Below are 13,990 nucleotides of genomic sequence, written 5' to 3'. Positions count from 1 at the left end.
ATATATTATCATATATATCATCAAATTCACCATTGTTTGCTATAAATGTGAATCTATGTAACTTTACAAGTACATAGCTTAGTATTTTTTTGTTTTGCAGGAACACAAAGTTTCACATATGTATCTATGCAATTTTGATATGTACACCTCATACATTACTGTAGATTTCAGGTGCATTCTTGTAGTTATTGTAGTCCTCGTGCATTACTAAATGTCATTAGAAATGATTTTCTGCAAATATTCACAGATTCTGTGTTATTTCTTTGTGCATCATCACACTATTTACAAGTGCATTTCTGCATTATTTACCAGGACAATATGACTAATGTAACAATGCAGTTTTAGTAGTTGGCACAGAATTTTTAGAAATTCTTTTTTTTTTTTTTTTTTCATTTTTGTATATATATATATTTTTATTTATCATTATCATTATTTGAATTTTTTTTTTTTTTTGGTTTTTCTAAGTAATCCTTATTTTTCAGTTTTTTCTTTTTCTGTTTCCCTTCCCCTCATCACCCCCACCCCCACCCCTCTCCCATTCCTCTCTTGCAGCATCTTTATCAGTGATATAGAAAAACCCTGTTAATTGCAGAGACTGTTATTTGGAGAAAGTGAAAGTAAATGCAGAGAGGTGAAGCGGCAAATGCACAGAGAATGGGAGGGAGAGGAGAATGTAAATAGAAAAGAGACAGAGAGGGCAGGAAGAGGCAAGTTAACAAAGAGAGTGGCAAGAAGCAGGTACACAGAGAGGACAGGAAGCACATGGTATTGTGGAATGTTATTACAGAATAGGATCCTCCGACCAGGTCCTTTATGCAAATTGGACCTTCCATAAGCTTATTTGGTCCCTGGTGCTAGGATGACATCAGCATACTGAACCTTTCAGGTGAGGTGGCAAAATATTGAAACGTACTCAAGAAGACCTGTACTTCATAACAGAAGTGTTAAGGCTACTTCCCCTGGTGAAGAGGACTGGCCTACAAGAGTTTTGTGCCAGTTCCACATAAAAAGCACTTGTACTGGTGCCATGTAAAAATTCTCATACAATGCTACATAAAAAGACCCAACTTTGGTTGGCATTAGGAAGGGCATCCAGCTGTAGAAACCTTGCCAGATCAGACTGGAGCCTGGTGCAGCTCCCCAGCTGGCCAGCCCTGGCCAAACCGTCCAACCCATGCCAGCATGGACATCACTAGAACTCCTATGTTACAAACCAGTCTCTTAACTGCTGTCGTAACAAAGACCTGCCACTTGACTCTTGTGTTACAGATGTGCCATACAACTCATGTATATTACAAATAAGTCACATGCCTCATATGGGTTACAGATATGTTACTCAAATGCTGCATTACAAATATGAGTTACTCATCAATGAATATCTTAAAATACTCATCACAATGTCAACTTTACAACTTCAGGTTTTACTTGCTTCACAGACCTCTTCTCTCACTCACTTCTTTTACCATCCCTTTCTCCCTCCCTCTCTCTCTCCCCCTCCCTCTGTTTCTCCTTCCTTCTCTCTCCTCCTATCTCTCCCTCCCTCTCTCTCTTATCCACTACAAGCTCTTTTCTCATCATATCTTTTATCACAGCCTCTCAAAAATCATCTTATCATTTCAAACATTTTTCTTCTCTTTCTTTGTGTGCTTCATCATGCATGAGTACACACGATTGATCCTATGACATTCGAATGTTACCTGGACAAATTCCTCCTAGAAATAGCAGATAAACCACCAAAACTTGTATACACCTTGGCAAACACCTCCCTATTTGAGTGTGCAATGGTGTCCTAACACCTGCCTTAAAATGCTGTTCCAGGTGGTGCTATTAAGTTAAACGTAGTCCATGAGGAAATATTACCTTGTTTGGGACCAAATGAGGGTTAGCAACAGGAAGGCCATCCAGGTGTAGAAAATCTGTTTCAACAAATTGCATCTGATCCATGCAAACATAGAAAAGTGGATGCTAAAATGGTGATGATGATGATAGATAGATAGATAGATAGATAGATAGATAGATAGATAGGTCTTTTATCTTTTTCATCTTTTATTTCAGTCATTGTACTGTGGCCATGCTGGGGCACTGCCTTGAAGGGTTTTAATTGAACAAATCAACCCCAGTACTTACTTTTTAGGTCTGATACTTATTCTATCAGTTTCTATGCCAAACTGCTAAGTTACAGGGATATAAAAAGAAAAAGGAATGCTGGTTGTCAAGCAATGGTGAGGGAGAAACACAAAGACACACATACACAAAAACAGTTCCACACAGTTTGTGTCCACCAAATTTGCTCACAAAGCATTGGTTGGTCCAAGCTATAGTAGAGGACACTTACTCAAGGTGCCACACAATGGGGCTGGACTTGAAACCATGTGGTTGCAAAACAAGCTTCTTACCCACACAGCTATGCTTGTATACACACACACACATACTGTAATGTTTATCAGTGTGTGATAACATGAAAAAAAACACAGAAAACTCAGTAGTGTTGTAGAATAGACAGTGTTTATTACACAATATAATGTCAACTCTTCATCTATTATTGCATAGGTTTCAGCTGTACAGATAATTCAAATGGTCTGTTTTGTATGTAACCATTTTAAAAAATGGAACATACATGTAAGTGAAAATGCTTATATTAGTGTATACATTTAAGTAATAGAATCATTCCAGACCACTCACTAGTTACCAGACAAAACTACCTATATTAGCTGTGATCTGTCAATGAAAAGACACCAAAGACAAAATTGTTAATGACATTTCAATATGTTGTTTATCTGTAAAAGGTTAGGTTGTTTACAACTGGGTATCTAATGGGTTAAGCTCAGTCAGCTCAGTTACTAACAAAAACAAGTTTTTAATGTGTCCACCAGGGACCTGAATGGTTTGTCACTTACTGCCATCATCAATCCCTGACAAAATCCTGTTTTGGTGCTTACAATTATTTTACACCTGAACACAAGTAGTACTCTGTACAGCTTGGTAAAGTGAAAATAATACATGTTTACAGTTGTGTCTTCACGGATTGCTTTTCTGCATTTCACATTGCAACTGTCATCAAGTAATAAAATTGCCTGATGACTGCAGCAGTGCAAAATTAAGTTAAGGTACAGATGTAAATATGTAAATTAAGTTAAGGTACATATGTAAATATTCTGTGTGTTTCCCTATGTATTTTTCTCTTCCCTTTCTTTCATTATACAATCTTTCTTTTCTCCTCCTCCTCCTCTTTTTATTTCATTGTTCCTTCTCTGTCCCTACCTGTCTCACTTTCTTTCTCCCTCCCTCCTTCACTCTCTATCTCCCTTCCACCCTCCCTCCCTGCCTTACCCCTTTTTCTCTCTCTCGCTTCCTCTATCTCCTCAATTTGCTCTCTCAAAGCAAGTTTCTTGTATTGACATGTTGTTTATTTTGCCTCATCAGCATTATTTGCATCAGGTTTGAATCACTATAGCATCGGTGGAGCGGCACCTTCACAGACCAACGGAACCTTGCTGCACACCACTTCCTACAGCTATAATCACAGCGGTGCAGGCGGACCAAGTCTGCCTCCACTGCCGCCCAAAAAGAAGCCACCAGCCCCTGTTCCACCGCCAACATCTGGCCATACAAGGAACTGGTCCGAGCCCAATGCCTCTTTCTTGGGTCACTATCGTACGCCTTCAGACCCGCCACCTCCACGGTTCAAACCACCCAGTCCTGAGAATCGCAATACCATGCATGTTCCTGTAGGTAAGGATTGCAGTCCGTCTAGACAACCATTGCTCTGGCTACCTGCATTTTGTTTTTGTGAAGTTTTTTTTTTGTTTGTGTTGATTGTTTTTTTTTCATTTTTGTTTAAAAACATTCTTCCTTCTTTCCTTTGTTTTTTTCTCCTTCCTCTTCATCTCTTCTTGCTGGTGTTCTTCAACATTTCTTCGTCGTCGTCTTCATTCTCTCGTTCACATTCCATCACTCTACCAAGATTGGCTTTACATCTGCTGCATTGTTCGTAATGTGTGCCTTATTCATAGAAAAGCCCTAACCCCGGTAACCATCTGACTACGTCCAGCACTCTTGCAGAATATATACAGTGTATGAATGTATATAATTATACATATATGAGTGTATGTATGTATGTGTATATATATATATATATATATATATATATATATATATATATATATATATACGGTTGTATAAATGTGTGTGTGTGTGTACCATTTTTTAGATAGTTATATATCAAGAATGTCAAACATTAATTAAATGATTACACAATACATTTGAAGTGGATTTTCAAATTTAGGAAAGGGTTGACAGTGACTTCAAAGTCAGTGTCAATCTGTTCCTTGTAAGAGAGAGAGATGATCTCCAACAAGACCTAAAGAGTATGTGTGTGCGTGTGTGTGTACAGATGTGTATCTATATATATCTATATATTTATATTCATATATTAAATATATATAGATATAGCTAGATAGATAGATAGATAGATAGATGAATGTATGGTTCATGTTTATTATGAACATAGTATTACTTCTTCTGCTTCCTCTACAATTACCGGTACATCAACTTCTATCTTGAAATACTCTCTCTTCAGTTTTATACAGCATGAATGCAAATAATTTCTCTTTATTTTATATCAACAACGCTATCATTAATAAAGCTACTACTAAAATCGTTTTGTTTGTTTCACTTGGTGGGTTATTGTAACTACGACTACTACTACTACTATATTGATTTGGTTTATCATGTTTATAGCAGATAGGATTACATTGTATAAGAAAGGTCCGAACACAGGTAAGATATAAAGACAAATACTATAGCTGTAACAATATATTTCAGAACTGAACCCCAGGATAGTGTATCTAACAGTAACATAACCATTGAGCTACTCTATAGGGATGGTTCTCAACCCCTTTTTACCTATAGACCCCCCTTTTGATTTCTGTTTCAGTCAGATTGATCTTCATAGCTATTTGATGTTTTGACATACCCTATGATTCAAATATGAATGAGAAGCAGCCTGAAGGATATAAACAATATCAAACACACACATGCAAGGTATGTGTTTTGCCATTTCATGGCTAGGCTATGGTTTATAGGCATAAAAGAATATATTCTCATCAATTTGCCTGATGTTAAAACATCTGGAAGCCATAGAAAAGCACAATAACTCGCTTGAAAAGTCATAAGAATGACAAAATAATAATGTCTGCTGCTCATGTAACAAGACCTGATGCAAGTTATCTCGCTTGTCTATGACTTCCAGGTGTTTTAACACCAGGCGAATTGATGAGAATATATTCTCTTATGCCTATAAATCGCAGCCTGCCCACATACTGGCAAAATGCATATCTTGGGTATGTGTGTTCAGTATTGTTTATATCCTATTATATTTATATAATTAAATATTATTAGGAATTATATTTAAAAAATTGTTGAAATATTTACATCACATGAGCACGGATGCTTTTCAACATGTAACCAGCATGGGTGCTTTGCTGCATGGCACCAGCATAAAAATGCTAAGTGCTAGAAGTTATTTTATTTTTGATCTCAAGATTCAGGCCCTGTCTATATATGCTAGGCCTGTAATTTTGTAGTTATGGAACTGTTCATGGTTAATAATGCAAGAAACTATTCCCACATACCACAGTTCGACACTAAATGACAACCTTCGTTATCTTGGCTACTGTAAGTTAACACCTGTGATTAACTGGACTGATACCACTCAGTATTAGGTAACATATGATTTAAATAACTTCATGTCTTTATTTAGCTGTAGCCACAATACACTAAACGGTAACTGTTCTAATTTATTTTTAGGGAGGGGATGCCATGGTTGTGAGGTTTCACTGCTAGACTATTGATTACATTCATCAAGTATTCAAACTTTATTATAGTCACACTTCACCTGGCCCTTTCTTCTCAGAGTGCAGCACTTTGAAATTCCCTCCCTGCTTCCTTTCATCGACTACATCAGACTCAACAATCAGAGAGAGCCTGCAAAGGCCATGATTGTTTTTTTCACATGGTTTTTGTCAGGCCTCTAGTCAAAGTACATAAATTCATTTACTTCAATATTACTGATAAATCATTCTACTTACATTCAATGAATATGTGGTTAGCACGTGGAAGTACATTCAGTTACGAAAATTGTTCAATCATTATATAAATCACATTCACATTCTACTTAAAACTAATACATTACAATACACCTGAGCACTGCATACAACAGGCTTGTTATTTTTATCATATTACAATCATCATTTTCAATAGTTTTTAATATAGGTATCTTCTAAAATATGGTTTCATTTTAAAGAAGTTATGATGATAGTTTTAAATATTTTCTCAAAAACCCCCACCAAATTATTTTCCTTGGGTAACCTTTTAAGCTGTATAAATATCTGCAGTATTTGTAGCTGGTCTTTCAGTAAAATTAATCATTTTCCTTTGTCAAAATTATATTTGTTGTCAACCTTTTCATCATATACAGTTTCTCCTTGTCAAAGCTTTAGTTTTGTAAGCTTCTTTAAATATGCAATTCCCATGGAGTTTTAATGAAATCCTCCTTAATCCTCACTGTGCTGATTAAATTTTTTGCTGGTGATGTAACGTGGTAATATATGCAAATTGGTTCTTGAAACTTCTTTTTATTATTTATAAAATAAAATGTTTACTCTGTCATATGAAATGTGGAGAATTTCAGAAAGTTCCCCACTTTCAAAAATAAGTTGACTCAGTTCCCATGTTTTATGTGCACATGCATAAGAACCAAGAGAATACTTGGTTCCTATGCAGTGAGGATTAATCAAAGGTGTCTTCATCATTTGTAAGATGGCTTCCAGTGAATTAAACTCTCTTTCTGTCATAGACTGTATTTCTCTTCAGAACTAGCTAAGCAATTTCTCACTCACTAAATGTTCTTCACTGTTTATGTAAGTTTTGGGCATCAAATTCTTTAATAGAGATAGTGCGAGAGTTATTCTTTCTCCATTCTCACCACCACTAACAACATCGCCACGAATAATCAGGTGAAGGGAAATTATTTAAGTTGTCAGTTCACCTTTTCACTTTTGGTGTTAAAATTTGTACCCTCTTTTAGTTTTTGTCTGCCTTTTCTCTTGTAGTTAGCATTTTACTCTCTTACACTCTTACCATAGTTCAATTGTTGAACATCAGTTCTTGGTGGCCTATAGTATTGATTACAATAAGTCTTTGTATCAAATCACATCCTTTGGTCACTGTATCAACAGCAAGGAAAAGAACTTGAGCATTTTTCTTACCATTAACTATTGTCTTCAAAGAGTTACAAACAGATTCTGTGTAACTCTTGATAATTATGTAGTATAAGACTATACAGCAACTTTTGTATTCACAGAAACAATATTGTAACTCTTCTGTTCCAGGAAGTATAAAACAGATTGTAATTCTGGTAGGTCATGTAATGTGAAACTCTTGTGTACCTGGAGGTACATATTCTGTTTTAAACTCTTTTGTACCTAGAGATAGAGACAAAACTAATTGAATAGAAAAACCTTGTACTATGTTTACTTTGTATTCAAATTTCTGCCTTGATATTTTTTCCACTATTTAATTTAACTTGTGACTTGCTCTATTGCTTGTTATATTGCCTGCATGTTGCTTGCAATATTGCCTGTATGTTTCCCATATCTTTCTTGTTGCTTGCTATATTGCATGAACATGACTCATATCTTTCTCGTGTATTACTTGTTATATATTGCCTGTTTTTATGAAGAAATTTGCTAATGAAGGTTTCACATTATGAACTTTGCTCCTAAAATATTCATCTAAATCTCACCAATCTTATAATCAGAATATTCTTTCTCCATTCCAATTATAGTTAATACAGCATTCGTTAATATATATCTTTGAAGGTTTTTGTATATTTTGAAAAATATATCTTTTTTGTTGTTTCACATTCTTTTTTATTCCATGCCAGCATGGATGAGTTAGATAGCTTCTGCAAATTTGGAAATTTGCATGTTACTTAAATTAATTGATTTCACTGATTGACACATTTCCTATAATTCACTGAATTGTGAAGTCAGAATTGAGCCAATGTTATCAGACATTTAAGGAAAGCAGGAGTAGAGAGTGAATACCAGACATTTCAGTCTTAGAGGAGTAAGTTAGTATAATGTGTTAAGTGCTGGAATGAGGACGGTGATATGTAATCCTTAATCTTGATCAATCATGACTTAATAACAACCTGGTAGCTAGGTATGTTGAAGGTATTAAGACTAAATTTCCAGATTTCAATATCTTGGATGAGCCTAAAAGTGTGAAAGAGTTGCAATTTGGTCCTGAAAATCTACTAGTACTTATACTGGCAGCTGTATAAGTACATCTATTAAAACAGACCAGCTTTCACTTGTTTTGTCAGAAATCAGTTACAACATTAGCTGAAATATATCAGATAAAACATAATCCAAGGCAATTAGTATTGGTCTGCTTTGACATGACCTGCATTTAAGTAACGGAAAATGTATAGTGAAATTGTCATTGTGTGTGGAGTATCGAACATTTTGGACAGACTTTCTTAAGAGTAAAAATGACAGGAGTTAAATAAAAGAAAGATAACAGAGTTTTACACCTGTACTGTCTAGTATTTAATCACTTAATTTTAAGTTTGGCTTTCATAGGTAAAGGTATTCCTGCTCTGCACAAAAGCCAAAATGCATCTGGTACTCTTGCTGGCCCCTGCTGGGGCATCTTTTCATTTCTGACAAAACAAGTGAAGGCTGGTCTGCTTTAATAAATGTACTTATCTCAGGACAAATGACACAGTAACTGGCCTATCAACAGTGTATATACATTAAGTATGATACATAGTGGGGATAAATATTACCTTTTGGTATTATTACTGCTTCTGCCACTAATAATTATTAATCAGAAAAGATATTTGATATAAAATTTAAAATACCATATATGTTTTCTGTATTTTATTAATACTATATACATGTATGTGTGTATAAATTAATACTATATATATATGTATGTGTGTATAAATCATACATACATATATATCCAAGGATTGGGTTTTATTCAGTAATAGGAGCTGGTTGATTCTTTAATTCTTAATCTGGATTGTTGGGTTCTGTTTGTGGAGTTGCTCAAAGAATTTCTTATGAGGTGAGAATGTTGTTGATTTTGATAGGTTGTTTGTTGGCATTGGGAAGAGTGAATTTCATAAGTTTAGTAAGACATTAGTATGTATACATACAGACATAAATATTTGTGCATTTTCTTATTCCAAATTCAAACTTCTAATCCCACCAAATATTCTGAAGAAATGATTATCTCCCTTGTATTAACTGTATTCTAGGGAACAACATACAAGCACACATGAAGTTTTACTATCACTGTTGCTTCATAGTTGCAACCTTAACTGTTATTTCTGGATATAAGATCCTCAAATTTACTTGCAGCCATAAAATAACAGAAATATTATCTGCACTTAATGACTACAAATGTATTTCAAATCTCAGGATATCACATGTCTATTCCATACGCAACTGCATCCATTTCCTTTGCATGCCTTCATTACGCATCTGCATCCTTCTCCTAACTGTACAGCTTCCTTACGTACTGTTGCACCTCTTACGGCTGTGTGTATCTTGCTTTTTTACTTTTATGCAATGCTGCATCACTCAACAATATCACTTTCTGCTTTCATTTTTACAGGACCCCCCCCCCTGCTTTCTTCTTGGACTTTGTTTGTTTTTTTTTGCTTTTTTTTTTCTTCACAGACACTCACTGACATTTCCAGGAATATAGCTCAACCACTGAGCCAAGACACTCATCACTTACTACTCTCTCTCTCTCTTTCTCTCTCTTTCTCTCTCTCTCTCTTTCTCTCTCTTTCTCTCTCTCTGTTTCAAATTACTAAACACCTCTTTCCTTCAGCCTAACCTCCAAGACTTTCTTTTTAGTTTTTCTCTGTTCTTTGTCTTTCTTCTGTTATTGTTAATGTTGTTCTTATCCTTATTGCTACTACTACTACTACTACTATTACTACTATCATCATCATTATTAAGGCAGTGAGCTGGCAGAATTGTTTGAGCATCAGACAAAATACCTAGCAACATTTTTTCCAGCTCTTTACATTTGCTGGAGTTGACTTAGTCTTTCATCCTTTTGGGATTGATAAAATAAGTACAGGTTGAGTACTGGGGTCAGTGTAATCAACCCCTTCCCCACAAAATTGCTGACCTTGTGCATTATTATTATTATTATTAATATCATTCCGCTGAGGTCAACTTTGCTTTGCATCCTTTTCGGATCGATAAATTAAGCATCAGCGAAACACTGGGGTGGATGTAACCGACTCGTCCCCACCCCTAAAAATTTCAGGCCTTGTGCCTTTAATAGAAAGGATTATTATTAAGGCTGGACGAAATGCTTAGTGGTATTTCATCTGCCACTACGTTCTGAGTTCAAATTCCGCTGAGGTTGACTTTGCCTTTCATCCTTTCAGAATCAATAAATTAAGTACCAGTGAAACACTGGGGTTGATGTAATCAACCAGTGTTCTCATGCCAAATTTCAGGCCTTGTGCCTTAAATTATTATTATTATTATTATTATTATTATTATTATTATTATTAAGGTGGCGAGCTGGCAGAATCGTTAGCACGCTGGATGGAATCAAATGCATAGTGGTATTTCACCAGTTGCTACATTCTGACTGAGTTTAAATTCCGCCCGGGTTGACTTTGCCTTTCATTCTTTCGGGATTGATTAAATAAGTACCAGTTACGCACTGGGGGTCAATGTAATTGACTTAATCCCTTCCCCCAAATTTGAGGCCTTGTGCTTCCAGTAGAAGAGATTATTATTATTATTATTGCCTTTGCACAGCTTCTAACGCTGGAGATGTACTACAATGTCAGCTGTTCACTACCAGTGAACTAAGGTGACACCTCTTATTTTTCAATCACCTTCCGGAGTATTCAAGTGGTTCCAAGCAGTGCTGTTTTCTGCAAGTGCTCCACCCTAATTGCAGCCCCTATTTGTTCCACTTACTTCTCGAAATTTTTGCTCACTGTTGCCAGGGCTCCGACAATGATTGGTACTACTGCTACCTTTTTCATCGACCACAACTGCTTAACTTCCCAAGCTAACCTGTCATATCTCTCAACTTTTCTTTCTTCCTTATTGCATACCTTGTTGTCAGCTGGGCATGCTATATCTATGATCCAGCATAGTTATTATTATTATTATTATTGGATGGGATTAAGGCAGCAAGTTTGACAGAATTGTTAGAGCATTGGATAAAATGCTGAGTGGCATTTCATCTAGCGCTTTATGTTCTGAGTTCAAATCCCACCAAAATGAACCTTGGGGACCAACAAAATATAGTGCCAGTTGAACATTGGAGATACTTCAATGTTCAAATCCTGTCATGGTTGACTTAGCCTTTCATCCTTTCTGATGTGATAAAATAAGTACCAAACAAATACTGGGGTTAATTAAATCAAACGTGCCTTTGTTCTCAAGGTACCCGAGTTAGATGCAATCATCATCTTGACCACCATCACCACGATGATAATGATGAGGAGGAGGAGGATGATGAGGTTGTCATGAGGCAGAAGCATGAGAGTGCTTGTCTGACAATCTTGCAGTATTTAGTTATGTCATTTTTCATGTTCTCATCCCAAATCCTGCTGAGGTTGCCTCAATTTTTGCCTCAGATCCTTCTAGAATTGATGTAATGGTTTCTTATCCATTACTGAGATCTAGTAAATTGATTGTGCCTTTCCTCTACCAGTTCATGGTCCTGTTCCAAAGTTTGGAATTTCTGTCACCATCGACTTAACGAGGAACAAACAGAGTTATAGAACAGAGTGGGAGTGGAGAGGTCAGGGTAGATGGGTTATAGGGATGGGGACCAACACCGGGGATTTGGTCTTTGTGTTTATATGGCTGTCAATCAAATACTGAAGTTTGTTTTTTTTCACCATTCTTGTCCCTGACAGGTTCCAAGGTGGTATTACAAAAGCCTGCAGAATCGGAGAGGTAAGAATTTCCTTTCTTTTGTGTCATCCTCCTTTTTTTCTCCTCTCTCTCTCTCTCTATTTCTTTCTTTGTCTTCTTTTCTGTTTCAAGCAGCAAAATGATTCTTTTTGATCTCTGAAATGAAATTACCTGACATAATTAGTTGACATTGAAACCTGTGCAAATCTCTAAACAGTATGCCACTGCATTTTTATAGTGAAAAGTTCCAGCCCTGTCTTTACTGGAGAAGGACTATGTACAGCAGTAACTTGGTTTTGAATGGGCCACAGCTACTCTCAAATATCCTCACTCAAAGCCATGAAGGCTGTGCAGGGACATGTCGACTCTTTCAGTCAGCAGTTGGTTGTTCTACTGTATTCTATCCAGGATGAGCTTCGGTCAGATGAAGGTAGCAATTTCTAACTTTCACACTCATACACTCACCGAAATATTGAGCAGAAGGCTACAATAAACCTAATTGGAACTGGTGCATATATATATATATAATAAAAGAACATAAATAGAGATGTTGTTCAAATTATGCAAAGTACATTTCCATAGCATGGTAATTTGCTCATTATTCTACTCAATTCCATGATCATGTAACCAGACCGTTTCATCAAGCATTTTAAATAGTTAACAGGTAAAATTGATCCGAGTACCCTGTTAGTCAAATACACACTGGAGTGCCTACTGCCAGGATGATTTAGACCCATCCTTTTCATTCAAATTAATGATTCGCTCAGTCACAACCCCAAGTTTCTTTCACTGTGCATTTGATCGTTTAGGTGACAAGATGATGAATAAACTGATAAAGAATTCGTGTTTCTGATTCATCAGTTGTGAATGAATAGATAAACTCTACTACATGCATTGAGTAATTTCTCCCATTTATACATCCAAATGTATAATATATATATGAATAGTTAAGCTGCTGGTTATAAGTTCAAATATTATGAGTGAGTTATCATTATGTATAACACTGCTTTCTCTGATATCCCCCTCTTTTATACTCCTTTCTTCCAAAGTATCAAATCATATTTATTTTCACCCTGTAAAATAGTATTTCATCTCATTGTGTTGTATATGAAATAATGGCCTACATGCACATGTTGTAGTATTGTATAACAATATATATATCCCTATATTGTAAGTACTGTAATAAAGATTGTCCTACATGTTTAATGTTGTATAACAATGTTTCATATGCTTTGATGGTATTTTAACAGAGTATCCCACATGTTTGATGTTGTACAACAATACATATACTATGTAAGATATTGCATAACAATAACCCATGTAGTTTTCCTAGAATGTTCTATATATATATATATATATATATATTGTAAACGGTGTCTAAGTAGAATACTCCATGTAGTATAGTGTTGTGTAACAGAATATCCCACATGTTGTAGAGCTGTATAATAGAAGATATCACATGCTGTGTTGTATCCCACATTCTATAGCATATTATTTTAACATGTTTAAATGTAGAATGTATTATCTCACATATGTATTTTATCTCCATAACATTACATGTCGTATCCAGTAGAATTGACAATATGTTTCAGTTTAGAAAAACAAAAATCTTCAACACATATCAATGTTAAACTATATGCCATACCCCATATATTATGGAGCTGTTTTAAAAGAATATCCTTCATGTTTATTTATAATCTTATATCTCAGAATATCCACTGTTTTATCTTTGCACAACATGTCTCCCTGTCTCTGCACTGTAACACATTTTATTTGTCTGTTAGCCATTTCTGCTTGGCATCATCATTCCTCATAATCTTCTCCAGAAATATTTTTCTACCATCTTCATTTATTTTCATGATTCTTTTTTTTTTTTTTTATACTCATGCCTTTTTTTCTTTAAAGATACTTCCAGTATTTTGCAGATGGTTAGTTTTTGAAATTCTTCTTCACCAAATGAGGGACACTGTTCCATGAGGAGATATAACCATTTTTAGTTCTTTAAACTC

General features: G+C 35.4%; 1 protein-coding gene across 1 annotated transcript in view; it reads left to right on the top strand.

Annotated features, from left to right (window-relative positions):
• The window catches only part of LOC128247666 (arf-GAP with SH3 domain, ANK repeat and PH domain-containing protein 2-like), a 62,928-nt gene that overhangs the window by 17,405 nt on the left and 31,533 nt on the right, over positions 1-13,990 (top strand). Inside the window, exons 6-7 of the mRNA XM_052967683.1 lie at positions 3,424-3,732; positions 11,984-12,023. Coding sequence (XP_052823643.1) covers positions 3,424-3,732; positions 11,984-12,023 — 349 coding nt within the window. The remainder of the gene's footprint in view (positions 1-3,423; positions 3,733-11,983; positions 12,024-13,990) is intronic.

This window comes from Octopus bimaculoides, chromosome 4 (genome assembly GCF_001194135.2).
Source record: "Octopus bimaculoides isolate UCB-OBI-ISO-001 chromosome 4, ASM119413v2, whole genome shotgun sequence".
NCBI lineage: Eukaryota > Metazoa > Mollusca > Cephalopoda > Octopoda > Octopodidae > Octopus > Octopus bimaculoides.
Note: the sequence above shows the minus strand (reverse complement) of the source record. Positions and strands in the feature narration are given on the sequence as shown.